The following is a 20,917-nucleotide window of genomic DNA, read 5'->3' as shown; positions in this document are numbered from 1 at the left end:
GTTTGTTCTTCAATGTCAATAATGGGTGGGTTCGCTTCATCTGGCGGGCAATCTGTATGCACCGCTGACCATGACAGCTATGTCGAAGGCATCGTCCGAGGCTACCGCAATGGCCTTCTCACTGGCACGGCCTACAACAATCTGACCCAGTGCGAAACTATCGATGGTATGATGATGATTCTTATTGCATTGCATCTCTATTGTTGTGCATTCTTGGCGCGCTAACTCCAGGGCAGACCTCAAGCTTCAACTTGGACCTGCCTATGGTGACTTTCTCGCCTCCCTGCCGCCCAACCCGTCAACATCCAGCCTTGCCGCAAAGACAACCGACAAACTCGTCTCTGAATTTCGATACGTCCGAGCCAATGCTGTTGGCTCACTAGCAAAGTTCATGGACTACCTCACCTACGGCTACATGATTGATAATGTTGCTCTTCTCATTACTGGTACTCTTCACGAGCGAGACACCCGCGAGTTGTTGGACAGATGTCACCCATTGGGATGGTTTGAGACCATGCCCGTTCTTTGTGTTGCCACGAATATCGAGGAACTGTATAACAGTGTTTTAATCGAGACGCCTCTTGCGGCCTACTTCAAGGGTAGCTTGAGCCACCAAGACCTTGACGAGCTCAACATTGAGATTGTCCGAAACACTTTATACAAGAACTACCTTGAGGACTTCTACCACTTTGTCAACTCACATCCTGACATGGCTGGCACGCCAACAGCAGAGGTCATGTCGGAGATCCTGGAGTTTGAGGCCGACCGAAGAGCCATCAACATTACCCTTAACTCATTTGGCACTGAGCTGTCCAAGGCAGACCGCAAGAAACTTTACCCCAATTTTGGGAAGCTGTACCCAGAGGGCACTCTGATGCTCTCTCGTGCAGATGATCCCGAGGGTGTTCGCCTGTCTGTCGACGGCGTTCATGACTACAAGACGTTCCTTGAGGCTGCCTCCCTCGGCGGATCATCTGGACCTGGTAATATGGGTGGCGGCTCTGCTGACGGCAAGACATTAGAGGACATGTTCTATCAGAAAGAAATGGAAATCTCAAAGAGTGCTTTCACCAGGCAGTTCACTTATGCCATTGTCTATGCGTGGGTCCGACTTCGAGAACAGGTCAGTCACAATGCGAAATTTCAGTTTAAATTGAGGAAGAGGTGCTAACGATAGACAGGAAATCCGAAATATTACATGGATCGCCGAGTGTATAGCTCAAAACCAGAAGGATCGCATTGGCAACTTTATTAGCGTGTTTTGATAAACCCTTAGTTTCTTTTGTTTGACTTTTCCTAGCATGGCTTGTAGTATATTGACCGCACTAGCTCATAATTGCAAGGTAGAACGGTCTGTTTTTATAACATTTGGCGCAACATTGGGGGAGGCCGACTAAGTCAAATGTGGACAAGCCAATTATCCATTCATGTGACTTTTTTAATATTGTACAAATAGGAGTATAGTCTACAGCCTTTCTTACAAGCTAATCTGGCCCTTCCAGGTAGCGGGCGTGAGGCCCAACTTCTCAATCATGTGTGTCCATCTCTCGCTTCCCCGTTCTTTTCTCTCCATATATGCCACCAGTTTCTGTCTGCGGTGAACCAACAGCCTCAAATTTCGCTTATTATGAACATCCTTATACCCCCTGTTTATCTCAAGAGCCTTGGACAGAGTTCGAATCTTTGCTGTGAGAATGGCAATCTGCACCTCGGAGCTGCCAGTGTCGGGACCTGCACGATCCGGCATGGGTGTGGTATTTGGCGAAATAGATTGCGGCTTTGGCTTCAAGAACTTATCTGTCTTATGGCGACCAAACTCGTCAACCAGGCGGCGAACATTTGCGTGGAAGCGGTCCTTGGCGCTACCATTGCGCAAGGACGTGATCCGCCTCAAAGCTTCCACTGCCTTGGCATGGTCCTGCTTATGTTTCTCGATATTGGCCTCATTTGAGGCCGCGTCGCTTAGTTGATCGCCAACAATTGCCGCCATAGGTTTGCTGAGTGTGAAGGCGTGTTTCGTCGCTTCTTCCAATTCGGCATCGGTAAGGAAGTGGTTTCTCAGACCCGGTGTCGTCGGCAGCTCATGGGGCGTCTGGAGAGGATTACCGCTGGCATCCCGGGGCACTTCACTGAATGCGACTTGGCCAGCGGTATCAAGGGACTCAAGAAATGGAGTTGTCTTCCCCAACACGGGATTACCCCATGCTTCGTCCCGTTGCTTCTGGAGTTCCTCGCGACGCTTGAGGTTTGCGTTTTTCCGTTGCTGCGCCTGTGCCCACTTGTATGGATCCTGCTTTGCCTTGCGTTTCTTCTCTCTTTGTGACAGATTGGCTGTTTGAATGACGGGCAGGAAGTTGGGGGTTGCTGCTCGAGTAGTCGGTCGAAGACACACTGTTGCCATGCAAATGTTAGTGACCACCATTGGCATCCAATTTGATGAGGATGAACAGCGAAAATCAATGCTCTTACGGTTGAAAGTGCCTAGGCGCTGCAGCACCTCTAATCTGGGCGGCATGGTTATTTGAGGCTTCTCGCAGGGACGATCTGAAAAAGTCCAGCAAGGCGAGTCACCTGCAACTGCTTCGACTTCAGGTCAGATACTCAAAATTTCCCTTGTCCCTCAGCACTACGGCATACAGGAGGACCCAGAGTCCAACAAAGTTCCCAACAGAGACTAGCGTGAAATGCACGTGATTGACTATCCACATGAAGAGGGCTAGTCTAATTTGGCTCTAGCGCCCTCAGGGCTGCTACCCACACACACTTTCGCAAATTCGTGAGGATAATCGCGAACTTTTTTGCGACCTCTACGATCCGTCACGAAACCTCCGACCTTTTCTTCCCACCCGCTTCCCACGTCCAGCCTCCAAAGGAAGAGAATCAGACAAGATGGCCCCCAACAACCTGCCGTCGGTGCTCAACGCCACCACTCAGGACATTGAGATGCTCCTGGCTGCTCAATGCCATGTTGGCAGCAAGAACCTCCAGGTGCACATGGAGCCATACCTCTGGAAGACTCGTGCTGATGGTGTCAACATTATCAACATTGGCAAGACCTGGTAAGTTCACTTGGACAATTTGGGCGAATATTGAATGTCCAAGTAATTTTTGTAGCGCAAATTTGCGCGTTTCGACTTGCAAAGCTACTCTCGTAAAGTTGAATATGGCAATACTAACATTCGTTTTCCAGGGAGAAGATCGTCCTTGCTGCGCGTATCATCGTCGCCGTCGAGAACCCTGCCGACATCTGCGTCATCTCTGCCCGTCCCTATGGTCAGCGTGCCGTCCTCAAGTTCGCCGCTCACACCGGTGCTTCTTCCATCGCCGGTCGCTTCACCCCCGGTTCCTTCACCAACTACATCACCCGTTCCTTCAAGGAGCCCCGCCTGATTATCGTCACCGATCCCCGCACCGACGCCCAGGCTATCAAGGAGGCTTCCTACGTCAACATTCCCGTGATTGCCCTCTGCGACACCGACTCCCTCACTGAGTACGTCGACGTTGCCATCCCGACCAACAACAAGGGTCGCCACGCCATCGGTACCATCTGGTGGTTGCTTGCCCGTGAGGTCCTCCGCCTCCGTGGGACCATCTACAACCGCGAGACTCCTTGGGATGTTATGCCCGATCTGTACTTCTGTATGTTTTTTTTTGTGTTCCTCGCCACGCTCGAGCTCCTTCGTACACCGTTGTATATTGTTCCGTCTTGCTAACCTGCGATCCCAGACCGCGATCCTGATACCGAGGCCGAGGAGAAGGCCGAGGAGGAGAAGCCCGCCGAGGAGGAGGCCCCTGCCGCTGTCGAGACCGCTGCCCCCGCCGCTGGTGGTGAGTGGGAAGCCTCCGCCCCTGCCTTCACCGGAACCTGGGATGGCGCTGAGGGCGGCGACTGGGCTGCCTCTGGCACCGGCGAATGGGCCGAGCCCCCCAAGGAGCAGTCTCAGTGGTAGGCCCCTGAGGCCTCTGCCGAGGGCATCGGATCGAACGACGTCGGAACCGAATGGTAAAACAACAATGAAGACTACATGGTTAAAAAGTAACGGGGTCATCGGAGGCGTTCCCAGGCTTAAGCAAGAACTTAATAAATTTCTTGGTTGTCTTGGACTCTTTGGTCGACTTGGTTGGCACTTATGAGGGAAAGATACTCTCCCCTGTTTTCCTATTCTTCACTTTGTCCACTCTTTTTTTTTTGTCGTCCTGCCTGGTTCCATTTCTGTGTGATTTCAAACCATGCTCCGAATGAGACGACTGGGATGTGGGGTGGTTGTTTGTGAAGAGTAATTTTATCGGGAGAGAGGGAAAGCCCTGTGCGGCCAAAAGGGATGGACTTGACCGTTATCCCGCCTTTGTTTCCTAGACACATTTTCGATTGCGTGAAGCTGGCTATTAGCTCGTCTCCTGAGGCGCATAAGATTTTAAAAAAAAATATCACCAAACCACTCCCACCGCTCTACGTTGCCGTGACGCTTTCTTGCCCTACTTGCGATGGTTCGGGTTAGAATGTAAATCTGGTCTCTCGAATGACTGGGCTCAGCGGTATTTTTCGGGTTCAACGAGGGATGAATGCTGGAGGTGACGTCTTATAGCTCTACAGTTGGACTGGACTTTCTTGACAGGAGACAAGGTAGCCCATATCCTATCAAAAGGACATAATCATAAACGACCATGCGCAAGGCCTGTATGTCATGTGTTCTCGACATATTCCTCGATCACCATGGCTCTTTGCACACTCAGCATAAAATTTCATGAGCGTACAATACCTTGACAACCGCCCATTCTGGGGTGGTACTGTGCATTCACTGCCATCTATCTAGGGCACTCTCATGTGCTGTAATGGGTATATTACGCCCTTCCTTTCCTTTCCCGAGATTCCTAATCCTATCATTCGCTGCTATCCTCTTCCACCGTCGATCCCACTGCAATGTGTTCAATCCTTCTTTATCCATCCCGGAAAGTGACAAAGAGGTATATAGCAAAAGAAAACGCCTCGCTTCAGTATGGTCACAATAGAACACTTTAAGCGTTGTATGGCCAAAAAAGAAAGAAAGAAAGAGAGAGAGAGAGAGAAAGAGAAGAGAGAAAGAGAGAAAAGCAAAAGTATCGCTGTCTGAGTAAAGTGGAAAGAAATGCATAAAAACGAACGCGAGGACGCCTTGGCCACTATGTGTATAAGGCCAATTGAAAATTCCGTTTGGCCGTTGGATATCAATAGAAATGAAATGTTTCCTGTTCCGGGTATGGGATGCAAAAAAAAACATGCGCTAGATAGGCCGTGAGCTTAAGGGTACATTTCGAGGAAAGAAAAAACGAGGGTATTGAGGAAAGAAAATAGCATTAGGGAATATCAAGCTCATGTACCAGGTGTCGTGCTATGCAAGAATCGGAATTATCTTCATTACGCATCGCAAATCGGTGGAGTACCACAATGCTAGCTTGATCGTACTTGAGAAGTTGTCCGTTTCTGTTACAAACAGAATATATAGCAAGCCATGGATGAAAAATCAATCTACCGAAGGCTTTGAGAATGCTTTCGGATGTCGTCATCACTAAGCGCCCCAATCCAAAGGCATCGCTCTGTTACGCCCTCAATCGGCTGGAATGTGTATCGAGTGCTGGCTTCCAAGAGACGGAGGAGTGTCTTTACAACAGAGGCTGCAATGCGGCACCGCTCAAAGTTGACCAGAGGTGCGGTTGATGGCGAACTTGCAATCTCAGACGGCTTCTGTGCATTGTAAAGCAAGTCGTGTGTATAAATGCCGACAAATGGAATGCAGCCAGAATCTGAACCCATTTCCATCTCTTGCCGAATGTTATGAAAGTTTCTGCTAGGAGTAACTAGAAACTCAAGATCACTGAGCGTCTTTAAGTCATTTTCTGGCACAAGATCCCACGTCTTGGACATGCGAGATATCTCGTTGCTAGACAGGGCAATCGTAAGCTGGGCAAGAGTCGCAAAATTGCGGTACCGTCGGCAATGGGCCGCAATGTGAATTAGCTTGATGATGCATCTAGCTCTCTCCTCGGCATGCTGGGTGAGAACAATCTCTGAGATGGCCCATTTGACCATTATATTGAATCGTGCAATCACAACCTCGACGCCTTGTGCATCCGTATTTCTCAGGAAGTCAACCCATGACCGAGAATGGCTGCTAGCAGAGTTCTTCCAGTCCATGTCAATCAGCTCTTTCCAATCAATTTCATTCAAAGCATCCTTCTCGATCAAAGTAAACTGTTGGGCCAAGGTGTCGGAGTCGAAGGCCAGAATGAATGGCAAATGGACAGAAAACTTGGGGCTGGCCGACGTCCCAGGTTTGGCAGAGTCAAATAACACATTGCCGCGAGCCATCTCGTTCGTGGATCGTGGACTGTCAGGACAACTCACAATCGGCGTCAGTTCAGGTGTTGGGGGTAGTGGCTTTCTAGGCCATGTGTTGAAAGTGCGAGTAGCATCATAAGACTTTGGGGCCATTGATAAGGCCTGGGTTGGAGATATCGGCCCCGAAGATGTTTTCGGCCTCTGGTCGATAGGATCTTGTGCCAGAGGATGTGAAGGAAGGCCGTGATCTAAAAGAGGGCTGGCGTGTCCCTTGGTATCCCGAGCACGAAGCTCATCCTCAGACAGTTCTGAAGACAGGTCTGTATTATTTGCGCTATCATCTCGCAAAAAAGACTCGTCTTCCATTCCCGATGTGATACAGGGCACTGTTTCTCCAGGCTTTATTCTCTCAATACTTTGAGTCTTTTCTACAAGGTCAAACGACGAATGCGTGGCGTCGTTAGGGTCATTGACTTGCTCTTGTTCAGATCCTGAGTCTTCATCGTCCGAGCCTCGAAGAATGGATCTTTCAGTCCAACTCCGGGGAGATATTTTACTTATTTCATCACCGAGCTCTCGCTCCAGAAGCGGTATCGAGCAGTAGGAATCTTGTGAAGCTTCAGAAACAGAAAGGAAGGAACTCAACACTCTGACTGCGCGATCAGCTTTCTCAGACTGCTGCTCCAGCGGAACCGCCTGCAAATGCTCAGGTTGTTTTGTGAGCTGATACATCGAGTACGGCTCGATATTGTGCAGCCTCTTCGCCTCGTTCGCATTTTCTGTATTAAGATCTGGATCGTTGCCATTGGTAACATCTTCTTGCTGTCTCTTTCCCTTCGTTTCGTTTCTGATGGCATCCGGACTTTGGCCAACAATCGAAAGTTTGAGAGCTCGTTTAGGAAACTTCCCTTCCAGTTTCAGTAGCGCCGATTCGATGCCGTCATCTTCTTCATCTGGGATTTGTGCCAGCTTTTGAGCCTCAGCTTCGAATGATGGTCGCATGATAGGCTTGGAAGAATGCGTGCTGAAAAGTGATAGGTCCCGCTTTTGAGGCTTCTCAGTGAGCTGTCCAAGTGAAAAGACTTCTGTACGGCCCGAAGTTTCCTGCCCTTTTGATTGATCGGATTTGCCAGCAGAGTTGGGGCGGGTGCTTAGCATATACGAGCTGCAAATAGACTCGCTGAAAGTTGCCAAAGAACCCACGGACTGCGACCGTCTTACTGTGGACCGGTCAAGATCGCCCACCTTTGTAGCGGCTTTCAAATCCCCCCCTGGCCGTCGCCGGAGAACACGAAGTGGTGCGGGCATAGAAGCTTGAGATTGATGGATGCTGTCTAATTCGCCTGAGGCTGTGGTGGCATCAGAACTCTGAATGGTGGGCGGAATGGACGCGCTGCCAAAAGAAGTGACCCGGCGATGCAATATCGAATTGAGAGATTGGTGCGTTTTTGATGACCGAGTTCGTCTATGAAGGCGAACTGCGCCTCCACTCAAGGGAGGGTGTTGTCTGCTTTGGCGTTTCACTGCCAGTGGTGGTCGAGCCAGGTCTTCCGAAACTCTTGTACTCAGGCTGCCTTCTAATGTGGTGAGGTCTGGAATGAACGGAGGCAAGATATCGTCCTCTACAAAAGGTTGTCTTCCGACGTCTTGATTGAGAAGGCATGACGACCGTCGAGGTGTTCCGCCCACTTGGGGTTGTTCTGGTGGTGTATTCGGAGGAGTCGGGTCGGTACCATGACGAATAAAGGAATCAGCGAAAGTATCAATCGATTGATTTTCGCTTCCAAAGACTCCATGAATCGAGGGCATTTCGAAAGGAACGGTATCATCCACGATTACAATAGACTTGCTTCCAACCGTTATTCCCATGTCACTAACTGGCCTTTGCTTCTGATTTAATGCTAAGGCGTCGAGTGCTGAAGAGTCCATGTGAGCGGCTGAATAGTTAGAATATGTTGATAGCAAGGGCGCAGAATTTGGCGGGTGCAACGACACGTCACTGGGCTGTTCACTGTCGGCGGCTGCAGCCAACGCCGCCTCCTCCTCACGGATAGCCTTTTTGAAATCTTCAGCGACCTCTGCTCCTAAAAGATCAATCCGGACAGGGGGTCGGGAGCCATTGTGTCGGGTGAGCTGTTGGGGAACCACGGCTGTTCCAGGTAGTCGGTTTGTTGTCGCACCTCGAGGACCAACCGAAGGAATGTCCGTCAAGTTGGCTTGGCCAGAATAAAGGCCTTGACCTTTGGTTTTTAAGGCCTTGCGGACGCCGCGAAGAAGTTTGCGCATGCCATGACCAGACATGGCACCACCTGATACCCTTTCTTTGGAGAAATTGTGGCTTTTTTGTTGGACTATGGTTGTCTGTCGGTGAGCGTGGCCGCAGCGGTGGTGAGATTCGACGTCAACGAAGGCATGGCCAGGGGGGAGCAAGTTACCACGAACAAGACTCCCACCAGATGGCGCAGTTGTGTAAGCCTCTTGATCGGTAGAGGATGCCTTATCAGAGTTATGATCCCGCAATGAATCTGAAAGGCTGTTATTACGTTTGTGTGTCTGGGTCGGACGAACTCGCTTTCCAACCAGCGCCTTTGGTGTAGTTGCTATCGGTCCAGAGGCAATGCCCACTGATGATGAAGGTACCGGGTGCGCAGCCATCAACTGAGTGGTATTCGGATTGAGAGCTCGCATGTTTTTGCTAGGGAACGAGCATGATACAATATCCATACTGGCCAGACTGTGCGGCGAGTTGGGGCCGTATTCCAAGTGCACGGGATTCCCGTTGTGATTGTCGGGAGTCCCGGGTCGATTGTCTAGCACCACGAAGTCCCCAACTTGCATTGCCTTGGGGATCTCACCGGGCAAAGAGGCGGCATTAAGATTAGGAGAGGTTTGTAGAGGCTGTACAGTATGAGGTGGTCGTGTCTGTTGTTGCGCTATTATCTGTGTCTCCAACGCCGATGGATCGAGGTTGGGATCTCGACTACCAGCAATGCCGCCAGGCGTAATGGCTACCTCTGGACCAAGCAGATCATCGAATTCGACAGCATCCCAGTATTGCGCACAAACTCTGCGCCAACATTTCTTGAGCTCCGTGAGAATCTTTAACTGGACTCTACTGGAGACAATGTCTTGACAAAGCTCGTCCACAAAATCGTTCAATAAATTGCAAAACGTCACGCGTAGGCCGTATTCGGCAAGGAAGTCGTCCACGAAATAATTCAATATCCAGTGTCGAAGAGCGACAAATGTCCGAACACGGACAATCATACCAATCTCGTCATCACGATCCAGCGCCCATCTTAAGCGGGCAACCAGCATTCGAAGAAGGTCAGTCGCTTCGAGAAATGATCTGAAAGTGAGGAAGAAGTCGGAGATAAGTTCATAGTCCAAGAAACAAGGGGACGTTATTTCGGCGACAAGGCGAAGTGGTGTTGCTGCTGTTACGGCCCCTGCAGGGGAGTATCGGACAATGCTTCGATCGTTGCAGGCTGGTTTCAAAGTCAAATCAGTAAACATGGCTGGTTGAATGACCAAGTGTGTTGAAACGTATGTTGACCTCATCGGACGTGAGAGACGTGGCGATGGCAAACCAGCAACTCCGCGTTGAGCCACAAGCGGGGAACAATGCTCGGGAACTGCTAAGGGACTAGGTTTTCTTGTTGGATTTGCTTGAATAGGCACGGTGGGAATTCGGGGTGAAGATTTGAGATCTGACGTGGAGCTGGAATGTAAGTCTTCAGTCGGCGCATAGGAAGAGCTTCGAATCATTGGAGTGCCTCTAATACTGAAGCGGGGTGTTCCAAGGCGCCAAGAGGGTATGTTGACGTTGAGCATCGGAGTTCCAGTCATTGCGTCGAGGTCGTCCATGGTCCGGGGTCGATGCTCGTCGCGATCGCCTAACTTGGAGATGGATATTTTGAATGCATGGGATTCCTGATCCTTGCTGGTGCTCGCTTCGTGTACTGTGCTATCCGACATGGATCGCTTGTGTCGTCTAGGTCGACTGGGAGTCTCGGTGTCTGCCAAGATTTGTCTGTCACCAGCAAGTGGTGTTGCACTCGTCGTTGGGGTCCATTGCGTCGTTTGAAAGTTACTTTCACTATCATCCCCTTTCTTATTGTCGTCTTGGCTTGTCTTCTCGGCTGGATTCCAGCTATCCACTACAGCCGTGCTTGGTGGCGTAATGGGAAAGGTAAAGTTTGGTTGAGGGTACCGTAAGTGAGCAGGTCGTACGCTAGGCCTGAGGTCCGCAAGTTAGCATTCCATCATGAACCGTTACAACCAGATGCGGAAATATTTGGGACCCCGTTGCTGAGGCGCTCCCCGCCCCCCTTTAATACATCCTCCCCCCAACTCTAATCGACAGAGAAGGACACATAACATCAAACCTACCTTAGATATATCCTTCCATTGTTCCCCACATTGGCTACTGTAAACTGACGTCCCTCACGACCAGCTGAACCACCGTCTGGTGCAATATCCCACCTGTCAGTTTCAGCCTCTGTCTGCTTTTTTTCTTCCTGAGATCGGCGTTCCGAGAACGGAACCAGTGGCTTTGAGGCCGTCGAACCTCCCCGGGTAATGGCTCTGGCAGTCCACTTCCTCGCCGTAGGTTGTAGACTTGAGGTTTCTTTTGCAGAAGATGATGCCATTTGAGGTGATACCAGACTCGCCGTTGCATTATTTCCAGCCAAGGGCTTTGGTGACGTTTGTGCTCGCGAATGAGTCCGTCGGAGGCTTTTCGAAGTCGATAAGCCCGGTTTTGACGGCCTGGTTAGGGCCAAAGGGTCTGCAGCGTCCATTGACAAACGTCTGTTAGGCGAGGCTGGGAGGTCGTGCCTGTCGACACTGTGATCAAAGAAATATCAGCATGAGGCCAAACAGATGGAAGATTCAGTCGCGTGTTGCCACAAAAGCACCGCGTCTCGGGAGAGCTACTATCGCCATTGGAGAAGATGGCGGCGGTCAACGTACCTTGAATTCGACAAGCCATGCAGCAACCCGCAGCCCAGACTCAGGATTGCGTCATGGATGGCAAATGCTGACGAGAAATCAAGTGTCGCCTTGTTCGGCGGTAACGGGTTAGCAGGGTTGAGTCATAGAGCCCGGCGCATGAAGTTGCCGGCGCGGGATTGAGGGAGAAGAAGCTGGTAGTCGACAAACGTCAGAAGCGGGATGAGTCGTGCAGTCTTGGTTTGTTTCTTGAGCCTCGCCTCGCCTCGCGTCTTGCGGAGCTGGCTGGGCTGATGGGGAAGTGCACAAGGTGCCAGGCTCAAATGGGTGGGCATCAATGAGAGATGCGAGCAGGGGATGGGGGACAAGGGCCAAAGAGAGGCTGCGCGGTTTGTGCAACTTGCATAACCCGCAACAGGGATGCACTGTTGACTCTCTCGAAGTCTGTGCTCTCAAGTGCTGCTACGGAGTAAGTTGTGCTTTGTGCTCTGACAGTGTTGTTGGTCGAAACACCAATTGACCAATGTACATGTATGTACATGTACATGGACTCCGCGTAATATGTGTAGTCCTACTCCGTACTCCGTACTACAGTGTGCTCTCCGCCCCCCGCCCTCCGCTCTCCAGCCTACAACTGTACATACACTCCGGGCCGCGCCAGTGCCTTGGTCATCACCCTTGCCTTTGGTCATCATCCTTGGTAAACCAGCCTTGGACGTTGGGCGAATGGTCTGTTTGCCCATCATCACTTGAGCAGCAACTGGCTTGAACTGGCAAACTGGTCTGGCCCGTTCCATCCAAGTAGCAGGCCGAACCCAGTCCCTGCACATCCAATAAATGACAATGACCACATCAGTACTTCGTACTCCGTACGAGACCCCTCAAAGGCTAACCTATCCCTTGACGGGCCAGTCTTTCGTCCTGCTAGTTGCGTACTTAAGTACTCCGTACTCAAGCTAACGTTCTCCCATTCGGGCAACTTACAAGGGGGCCGTGTAACGTCGAGTGACATCTGGTGCATTTCGCAGGGCGTCTCCGAGAGCCCATCGGGAACAGAACAGTTCAACAACCGAGCATTGAAGTACCGAATAATTGGTGGGTCACGGCGAGCGCCATCGATGGGCCGCGCCGCTAACAGTCGAAACCCTAACCAGGTTCAAAGTTGAGGGGAGCCAAGGGAGCGTCCAGCCACTCAATGCAACGAAATCACAACAGCTTAAACAAAGAGCATCGAGCCAGCCACTTCGGCATGCAAATGCCCCGGGATCAAATCCAATTTGCCTATGGTGTCTGATCTATGGTTGAAGATCTAGGCCCTACTTCCGTACACCCACTCATAACTGTTTGTTCCATCTAGCCAACCAAATACTTTCCTTTCAAGACCGAGGATGTGTACAAATGTTTGTGGCTTTGGACGACAAAAGAAACCCTTCACCACGAGTTCCAGCTTGGCTGCAAACCCCATATCTCGTCCGGGTTTGCCAACCTTGCGGTCGGGGGTCAGGTTGAGGCTCAGTCTTTGTCGCTAATTCCCTGGCTCTCGATTCGAGGGGAGGAGGGGAGCCATGTCGATCTTTTGAAATGTTCGGACCCCGGAGTACCTTGAGCTCGGCTGAGCTTCTATCAACGATTCGTTCAATTTTGCTACAAGTACGAACAACCAGAGGAGGAGATATCTCCAAGAGCTAACCAACCGATCCTAATCATAGCTGTAGAGCGGCCGCCACACATCAATTCCCCCTCAATACAGAGACGTTCCAAAAAGCAAGCACGGCCTGGCAAAGGGACTTTGCCCATCCACGCCTGATGCTTCCCTCTTTGTTGTTGCTGGCGTCTCGCTTACATTCTCGAACTTCATGAATAGCCCACCACGATCCCGAGCGCCTGGATGCACCAAGTTTTTGCCGAACCCGGCGACAATGCCTGTTAACACGTAATGCTTGGCTGTTGGCGCAGAATGTGCATGTCAAACCTGCATATGTATGCCGCGACAACTGTGACCACATCAGCACCGGGTATGAATACGGAGCAAGCACGGAGTATACAGCATGACAAACCAATGACTTCCGACAGCTGGGAACACTCCCTGCGATCTACATGCCTTGCTCCCGACCCTGGATAACCTACGATCCCAGCTTAACAAGGGAGCGGACATGGCCATTACGCAGACCTGTTGTCATCGTCGTTTCTTTTTCTTTATCTTCCCAGCCAGTCATTTGTCCACAAGTGGTCGACATCCAACTTGCTCGAGTCAGGTAAAATATCATTTCTTGACTAGCCAGTTGTACATCACCAACATGGCCAAAGAGACCAACAAATTAGTACATATTCCGCGTGTTTTCTGTGGGAGGGAAAAGAAATTACAACGGAGAGGACTGGTATGAACAGTAGCGGAGGTACGTCCGTGACAGCCCAGAAACTCCAGTGGCAGAGGCAAAGCAAAAAATTAAGGGGTAGCTTATCAGCACCATGTCGCTTTTTTAGAGGTAGTTGGGAAATTGCCTGGTGCCTAATTGTTGCAGCGACTGTACCTGACACCACGTGGTACGGAATGGGTCCACGGCTTTGAGTGAGCCGAGCCAATTGCGTACTGCACGTATCGAATAACCATGATGATGATAATAATAATGAGTAACCATCTACGGAGTATGTAGCAAAGAATTTGCCAAAAAATACTCGAGCATTGAAAATCACCTGAGGGGTAATCAAAGTGAACGTAACATGTGCATCAGAATTCACAAATGGCCGACGTAGTACTACTACTAATACTCCTACATTTGTCATGCTTCATATCCTGGTCAAAGGATGTGAACTTGCTGCATAATCAAGCGAAGAGCACACAGTGTATTTATAGCTGAAACACCAAATTAATTGCTTCCAACAGTCTCCTGATTATTTTCCGAACGCATCGTCAGAACATGGAGATTTCCGCGTCCCCACTGCCGACAGTCAGCTCAGGCAAATCCCCAAGTCTCAAATTCTTTGCTGCTTTGCACTATGTAGTAGTTACTTTGAACCGTCTCTGCCGATTACGTTGCCCTCATTTTCCGCAACCCAGACGCCCATGTACTGCGCCAAACACGAACAAGGGTATCTGCATTTCAGATACTACCTACTTAAGTACGGAGTACTACGTACATACAGGGCCAACTCACGTCAAGTCCACACACTTCAATCCCCAAGCGTGACTCCTAAATAGCGATTTACAGCTGAGTGAAATGGCTCTAATAATACTAATCAATTCGCTCAAGCTCAATAGCACCATCGCCCTGGATTCTATACGCGTTGTCGCCTTAAAGTGCATTTCTCTAGTCGGGCGCTCATAACAAGAGGCCCTGAATCATGATCCAAAGAACAAAGTGTTATTATGTACCATTCAATGGCAATGACCCATATTGCGAACTCTAACAACTTCATCATCTACCATCTATTCATTCACGCCATTCCGTATGTCTATCAAAGATTTAGGCCCTGAATGTTGTCCAGTAACAGCTCCGAAAAGGTTTCTAATACATGGCTGCTGGATTCTCCAGCCTTGGCCTCGAAGATCAAGTCCTGGATCGTCTTGATACCGATTCCAACCTTGTCCGATCCCGTGCGCTGCCGTACCAAATTAAGTACCTGGTCGATATCATTGGAATTGAACACACGTGATTCCTGCAAGACAGCAGCGAGCTCTTCGGCGTCAGCAACAGCTGGGACTGCGACCCTCTTTGCAAAGTCGGTGTCGATTTCGAGCATTTTGAGTACGGCAGCTTTGGATGTGGTTACGAAAACGAGGAGGCGGTGATTCTAGAATACGGGTGAGTATAGAGTGTCAAAACTGGTCAAAGGGGAAAGCATACTCTAGGAGGCTTGGAAACAATGAGGGTAGTAAGAGCCTCCAACATAACGTTGGAGAAACGAGGCCCGATGGGATTCCAGCCGATAAGACGCTCAAAGTCGTCAAGGATGAGAATTGAGGCAGGTGACTTGTAGGCATCCGCGAATGCTTTGTGGACATAATCCTTCTTGGCAAAGTCGTCTCTGTACCCAACAAGATCTGCCGGCGTAACCAACTTGACGAAGGGAAAGTCGGACTGCATGGCAATATGGGCGGCCAGAGCAGTCTTCCCGGCACCTTTGGGGCCGTGGAAGAGTACAGACGTGCTAAATTTGTTGGGGTCGTTTTTGATCATACCCACTACACGCATCATCTCGTCGATAGTCGAGCCGATGTATCGACTGAACCGAATGATTCCCAGACCGACAGCATCTTCAAGCTCGGCCTCTGACACACCATATGCCGGTTTTACTTCTGTTAATGCCAGCATAAAATCCGCGCGGTTGACTTGCATGCTGGCAACGTCCTGTTTGACAGCAGCCATTTGACCGACTTCTGTGTGGCGCGAAAATGCAAATGATGCTGCGGCTTTGACAACACCGTTAATCTCGGCACCTGAGTAGTTTTTGGTCATGCTTGCGAGCTCCTTTAGGTCGACGTCGGAATCGAGAATGTTGTTCTCCCTCATTTTAGCAGTGTGGATGTTAAAGATGTCAAATCGACCCTCTTCATCCGGTAAAGAAATTTCAATATGGACTTCCAAACGACCAGGTCTCATGAGCGCATCATCAATCATGTCCTTCCGATTAGTCATTCCTATAAGCAGAATATTGTTCAGCTGGTCGACACCGTCAAGCTTGGAAAGCAGCTGGTTCACCACACTGTCACCAACGCCAGTTCCTCCTCCCGCGCCCGATCCACGCTGTTTGCATACGGCGTCGAGTTCGTCGAAAATGATGATGTGAAGACTACTTTCCTCGGCCTTTTCTTTATACTCCTTCTCGGCATCCGCAAATAGCTTTCGAATATTTTCTTCAGACTGTCCCACGTACTTGTTAAGAACTTCAGGGCCATTAATAACTTTTGGCGGGCGTGCGTTGAGCATTTTGCCGATTTGGCGGGCAATAAGGGTCTTGCCGGTACCGGGAGGACCGTAAAGCAACATTCCTTTGACATGTGGGATGCCCATCTTGGCCACGAGACCGGGAGGGAACACACGAGAGGCGAAAGCTCGACGAAAGATGGTGGAGAATTCGTCACCCAAACCACCAATACCCATGTCTTCAAACTTGAAGTCTGGCGCCAAAATGGCGTTGGAGTTGGGCTTGCTCATAGATGGCTTCATGTGAAAATCACTTCTACCATCACGATGGAACAACACTCTTGTTTGACTGGTGAGAATACCTCTCGCATGCCCTTCCCGGAAGACTTGCTTGCTAGGGTCATCTGAGGACATGGCAAGGTCCACAAGCCCAACTGTCTTGACAACAATCAACAATGGGATATTGCGGACATCCATAAGAATTCTCTGTCCGGGGGCCAGAACCTGGTTTGCGAAGGTGTCAGAAAATTGCGCCGCCAGATGATCCTCATCGTAAGGGGCGTCTGTTCTCTTGTTGGGTGATGCGAAGCCGACTTCTAGATCAACGGACCCCAAATACGCCCTCCCTCCTTGAGCAAAAGGATCATATAGTTCTCCGGTGAATATGTCGCGAATGGTGATATTACACCAAGAACGCTGAGGGTCGGAGAGACTAATGCCGCCTTGGGGAAAGCCGGGTACAGGCCTTGCTGTGACAACGAATTCTCCCTCTGGCTGGCCACCTCGCACGAGGATATAGAGGTCGGTACCGTCTCGACTCGGTGGGAAGTCCTCCGGCGCAACAGCGCATCTATAGTCCAACAGTTAGTTCAAAACTTAAAGCGTCGACGCAGATAATCCATATCATGATAGCTTGACTTACATATTGCCGTAAATCAGGCGAGACTGCAAAGTTCTGTCGGCAACCTTCTCAACTCTCAAAGTGACCCTTCGAGCACCGGACAGCCCAGACGGCCCCTTCTCTGAGTATCTCGGCATCGCAGGCGACTGGGGACCAGACCCTTGGCTTACACGAGGATCACCATAACCTTGAGGGGTCCCATAGCCTTGAGATGGATCCGCGCCGTATGAGCTTCCTGGCGGCGGTCGTCCTTGATTTGGAGGCATTCGAGGGTTGCTGCCTGGTAACGAAGGAGCGTAAGGCAGCCTGCCAGGACCGCCTGGGGGCACTCTAGACATCGCGGTGATTTGTGCCTCGAGGTTGTTGATCTATCAATTTGTTGCGAATGCAGAGTTCGTATGGGTGTAAAAAGAGAAGAAATACACAAAAGCGAGGACAACTGGTAGGCAACGTGGTCATAAGTTGTGGCAATGAATGCCTGGAGGGTTGGGAGCTTTTAGCTGGTACCTCAGAACTGGAGGGGCGTTAACAGCGAGTCTCAGGGTGGTTTCATGGGACAGTGCTCAAAAGGGATTAGTGCATTATGTCACAGCCTGTCTCCGGAGTAATTGTGGAACATTTGAACTGGCCGCAGTAGCTTTGAGTTGTTCGTCGTCTGCGATGATGCTTGGAATCATTGTTAAATAAAAGAAATAGGCCACGATTTGTGAAGCATCGTTGGTCTTCATTCCCTTCTTCCTGTTTATGGCCGTATTTGCTTCGACTTCTGATTCCCACACTTGGAGATCTCCCATCACCATTCCATCATGCCCTTGTAAGAATAGACGCTGGCCTGCAAAGTCTCTTGAGACTTAACTGACCTTCAATAGACATCTCTTAGGGAAGAAATCCTGGAACGTCTATAATGCCGACAACATCGCGAGAGTGCGCCGCGACGAGGCTGCGGCCAAGGCAGCAGAAGACGCAGAGGAGCAGCGCATGCAAGAAATCGACGCGCAGCGCCGCTTGGCTATACTCAGAGGCGAAGTACCGCCACTATTAGAAGACGACGCACAAGATGACCTGGATGTACTGCGAAAATCAAGCAGGCAGAGTGACCCAAATCGTCATGGGGAGACGCGGCGAAAACGAAAGCGCTATGGCGAGGATGATACAGATTTCGAACTACGCATAGCGAAGGAGAGGACAGACCCTGCAAGCAGATCGCTGGAATTATCTCGACAACCAACGAGCTCGGCACCGATTGTGGACTACCGCGGACATATTGATCTGTTCGGCGACGAGAAAACTAGGGCACACGGCGAAAAGAACCCAGAAGCAGAGAGGGAAGCACAAAAGAAGAGGCGGGAATATGAAGACCAATATACCATGCGCTTTTCCAACGCAGCTGGCAAGCATGGAACCAACAGCCCGTGGTACTCCCAAGCGGACGCCGCAAGGCAGGATGCGCCGCTGAAAGATGTCTGGGGTAACGACGATCCGAGGCGGAAGGGGAGAGATGCGAATCGAATAGTCGCCAGCGATCCCCTAGCCGTGATGAAAAAGGGAGCCTCACGACTGAGAGAGTTGAAACAAGAGCGGAAGAGGTTCCAGGAAGAGCGGGAGGAGGAGATGCGGCAGATGCGAAAGGACGAGCGGCGAAGAGAGAGGCACAGGCAGAGAGACGAGGGAGAATCAAGACGGCGGAGCGCATCACCAAAGTCTAGGAGAAGACGGCAGCGGTCTAGGGACACCCGAGACGACAGCTATGATAGAGACTGGGACAGGGGGAGGAGGAGGGACAGAGATCAGGCGCGGTCACATCGGCGTGACTCCCGTTCTCGGGAGAGGGGGTCTCGTCGCCAACATCACGATTAACGAGCCGAAGAGATGGAATACGGATACCCATATCGATTTTTCCTGCATAAATATACCGAGTGTCAACATGTCAATTACCAACCCGTAATAGCCAGCCCCTCTAATCAAAAATTTCTAAACTCTGTCCGTTCTTTTTCACTTTTCCACACGCGGGAGCTTAATCTCAACAGCCCTCATATCCTTCTCAGTCATGTCCACAATCTCCTTGGCATCCATCTTCTTCAGCGCCGCCTCGATCCTCGAATAAGTCCCCTCGCTCAGGCCCTCCTCAGAATCACAATACACATCCACACCTTCCTTTGTAAACACGGTCGGAGCAAACCAAGTCACCGCCCACCTCTCCTTCTTCCCCTCCGCATTCATAGCCTCTCCCCAGCCCAGCAATTCCCAATGACTCGACACGAAGAACAGCCAGCCTTTCCCCCTCCAGTCCCACCCTCCGTCTGCGGACTGAGTATCAATTCCCGCGACTGTCTTGAGAACACCCGACGACTTGGTAGGCTCGTATTCCACCAGGTCGTCGATGCGCAATTTGCCATCGTGCTTGGAAGGGAGAGGCTTGTAAGTGATGCGGACGTTGCGAGCAGACCGCCACATGTGAAGCGTGGAATGGGTGACGGTCCACGTTGTGCTGAGCCACTCGATATCTGGAGCGGGTGACTTGTTCGATGCGCTTGCGGAGCTGGATATGTATTTTGATGGGAGGGCCAGCGACAAGGGAGTTTGCTCGGCCATGGCGCCTGTGCTGGTTGCGAACTTGTGAGGTGAGGTTGTTGTCAATTGAGAGAGGCTTCCTGTTTCAGACCATGCCCCTGGTTATGTGAATATCTTGAAACAAAAGGATTGGGGTATCATATTAAGCAGAGAGCGTGCAGGAAGAAGAACGGCTTGTCAAAAGAATGCGAGATGTTTGCGACACACTCAAGTCGTGTAGTCGCAACTGAGGATCTAGTTCGTACCAACCACCGGAATCTCACAGATCCGAGATAAAAGCCCGAGTGTGACGTGGTTATTTTAGTCCGTGTTACCAGACGCCATATACTAGTCGTTAATCTACGCCATCTAGCAACCAAATTGCTAATGTTAGATCTCAGTTCTTGTATCTGCCAAGGATGATACCTTAATGCTCACCTCGTTACGGAGCACGAAGCCCAACTATTAATGTTTTGCTGCGCAGGCAGGCGGTGCATGTGGCTAATAAGGTGTACAGACTCGGTAAAGTATTGACGTTATGCATGCATAGTCCCGGCCCGCTGTTTTTGACACCTCGACCACAGAGTATGTACATTACTCCAACCACACTTCAGAAGCTTGAGCCTGGTATTGACTGGCCAAAGTCCATGTGTGCCGATCCTTCCCGCGCAGCCCATGCCATAACCCAGCCGCCGCAAAGCACATCCCAAGCCCTCCCGGCGCCGGAGATGCACCCCAGATCGTGAATTCGAATCGGGAGCCAGGCACTGTCTAACATCCCTGCCCACGGTGCGGCCACCAGTCCGGACCGTCTGCGCTCTCCGTACGCTCGGAAGCATCTGTAGGGCCATTTCGAACGCTGCGGGGATAAAGATTGGTGGTAACGCAACGGTGCTCATGCTCGGCTTGGAAACGGAGCACTTTTTTGCTGAACGAGACGTTGAGTTGACCCTTATCCATAGTTTGGTTGTCGGCACCAATTAGTGCTGGCGCTTGGGATGGGCGACATGTTCGAGGGTACTTAAGTAGACAAGCGAGTTGGACTGAATTTCGTCCTGGGATTGGAGGTTAAACGTTGCGCATTCCATGTCAATAATGACACGCCGGCCTGACCCCACGTGCAGCTGTGTGTGTAGGTTAGCTGCTGTGAGTTCAGCACCTTCTTTGACGCTGGCCCGTGAATCGTGACGTGGCGACAGGCAACGACTAAGACTCTGGACTCTCTTCGGCACCTAGAGTTCAAATATGCGTGAATGTACACAATGAGGAGTGCGTTAAGATGGTCGAGGTTACCATGGCAAAAATTTTGGAAGAAGCCCAAGAATCTGTCCA

The 20,917-nt window shown here is 50.7% G+C and overlaps 7 protein-coding genes across 7 annotated transcripts; 3 read left to right on the top strand and 4 right to left on the bottom strand.

Moving 5' to 3' along the window:
* Positions 1–21: 21 nt before the first annotated feature.
* MAA_02588 (vacuolar ATP synthase subunit d) lies at positions 22–1,265 on the top strand (the record flags this gene model as incomplete). Its single annotated transcript, XM_007820586.1, has 3 exons — positions 22–166; positions 237–1,123; positions 1,182–1,265. 3 exons carry the CDS (start codon positions 22–24, stop codon positions 1,263–1,265), a joined length of 1,116 nt encoding a protein of 371 aa, XP_007818777.1.
* A 212-nt stretch (positions 1,266–1,477) lies between these two features.
* On the bottom strand, positions 1,478–2,515 carry MAA_02587 (ribosomal protein S15 precursor-like protein; the record flags this gene model as incomplete). Its single annotated transcript, XM_007820585.2, has 2 exons — positions 1,478–2,391; positions 2,470–2,515. The coding sequence occupies 2 exons, from the start codon at positions 2,513–2,515 to the stop codon at positions 1,478–1,480; spliced, it is 960 nt and encodes a 319-aa protein (XP_007818776.2).
* A 374-nt stretch (positions 2,516–2,889) lies between these two features.
* On the top strand, positions 2,890–3,950 carry MAA_02586 (Ribosomal protein S2, eukaryotic/archaeal; the record flags this gene model as incomplete). Its single annotated transcript, XM_007820584.1, has 3 exons — positions 2,890–3,059; positions 3,191–3,639; positions 3,727–3,950. The coding sequence occupies 3 exons, from the start codon at positions 2,890–2,892 to the stop codon at positions 3,948–3,950; spliced, it is 843 nt and encodes a 280-aa protein (XP_007818775.1).
* A 1,556-nt stretch (positions 3,951–5,506) lies between these two features.
* On the bottom strand, positions 5,507–10,968 carry MAA_02585 (LteA; the record flags this gene model as incomplete). Its single annotated transcript, XM_007820583.1, has 2 exons — positions 5,507–10,556; positions 10,709–10,968. The coding sequence occupies 2 exons, from the start codon at positions 10,966–10,968 to the stop codon at positions 5,507–5,509; spliced, it is 5,310 nt and encodes a 1,769-aa protein (XP_007818774.1).
* A 3,757-nt stretch (positions 10,969–14,725) lies between these two features.
* MAA_02584 (NsfA) lies at positions 14,726–17,373 on the bottom strand (the record flags this gene model as incomplete). The annotated part of the gene is made up of 3 exons (XM_007820582.1): positions 14,726–15,061; positions 15,115–16,984; positions 17,057–17,373. The coding sequence occupies 3 exons, from the start codon at positions 17,371–17,373 to the stop codon at positions 14,726–14,728; spliced, it is 2,523 nt and encodes an 840-aa protein (XP_007818773.1).
* Positions 17,374–17,841: 468 nt separating this feature from the next.
* Positions 17,842–18,892, top strand: MAA_02583 (homocitrate synthase; the record flags this gene model as incomplete). The annotated part of the gene is made up of 2 exons (XM_007820581.1): positions 17,842–17,849; positions 17,905–18,892. The coding sequence occupies 2 exons, from the start codon at positions 17,842–17,844 to the stop codon at positions 18,890–18,892; spliced, it is 996 nt and encodes a 331-aa protein (XP_007818772.1).
* A 135-nt stretch (positions 18,893–19,027) lies between these two features.
* On the bottom strand, positions 19,028–19,627 carry MAA_02582 (uncharacterized protein; the record flags this gene model as incomplete). The annotated part of the gene is made up of 1 exon (XM_007820580.1): positions 19,028–19,627. One exon carries the CDS (start codon positions 19,625–19,627, stop codon positions 19,028–19,030), a length of 600 nt encoding a protein of 199 aa, XP_007818771.1.
* Positions 19,628–20,917: the final 1,290 nt, after the last annotated feature.

The sequence above is a fragment of the Metarhizium robertsii genome, assembly GCF_000187425.2.
Source record: "Metarhizium robertsii ARSEF 23 chromosome Unknown MAA_Scf_4, whole genome shotgun sequence".
NCBI classification, from domain to species: domain Eukaryota; kingdom Fungi; phylum Ascomycota; class Sordariomycetes; order Hypocreales; family Clavicipitaceae; genus Metarhizium; species Metarhizium robertsii.
The sequence above is the reverse complement of the archived record's forward strand: the minus strand, read 5'-3'. Positions and strand labels throughout refer to the sequence as shown.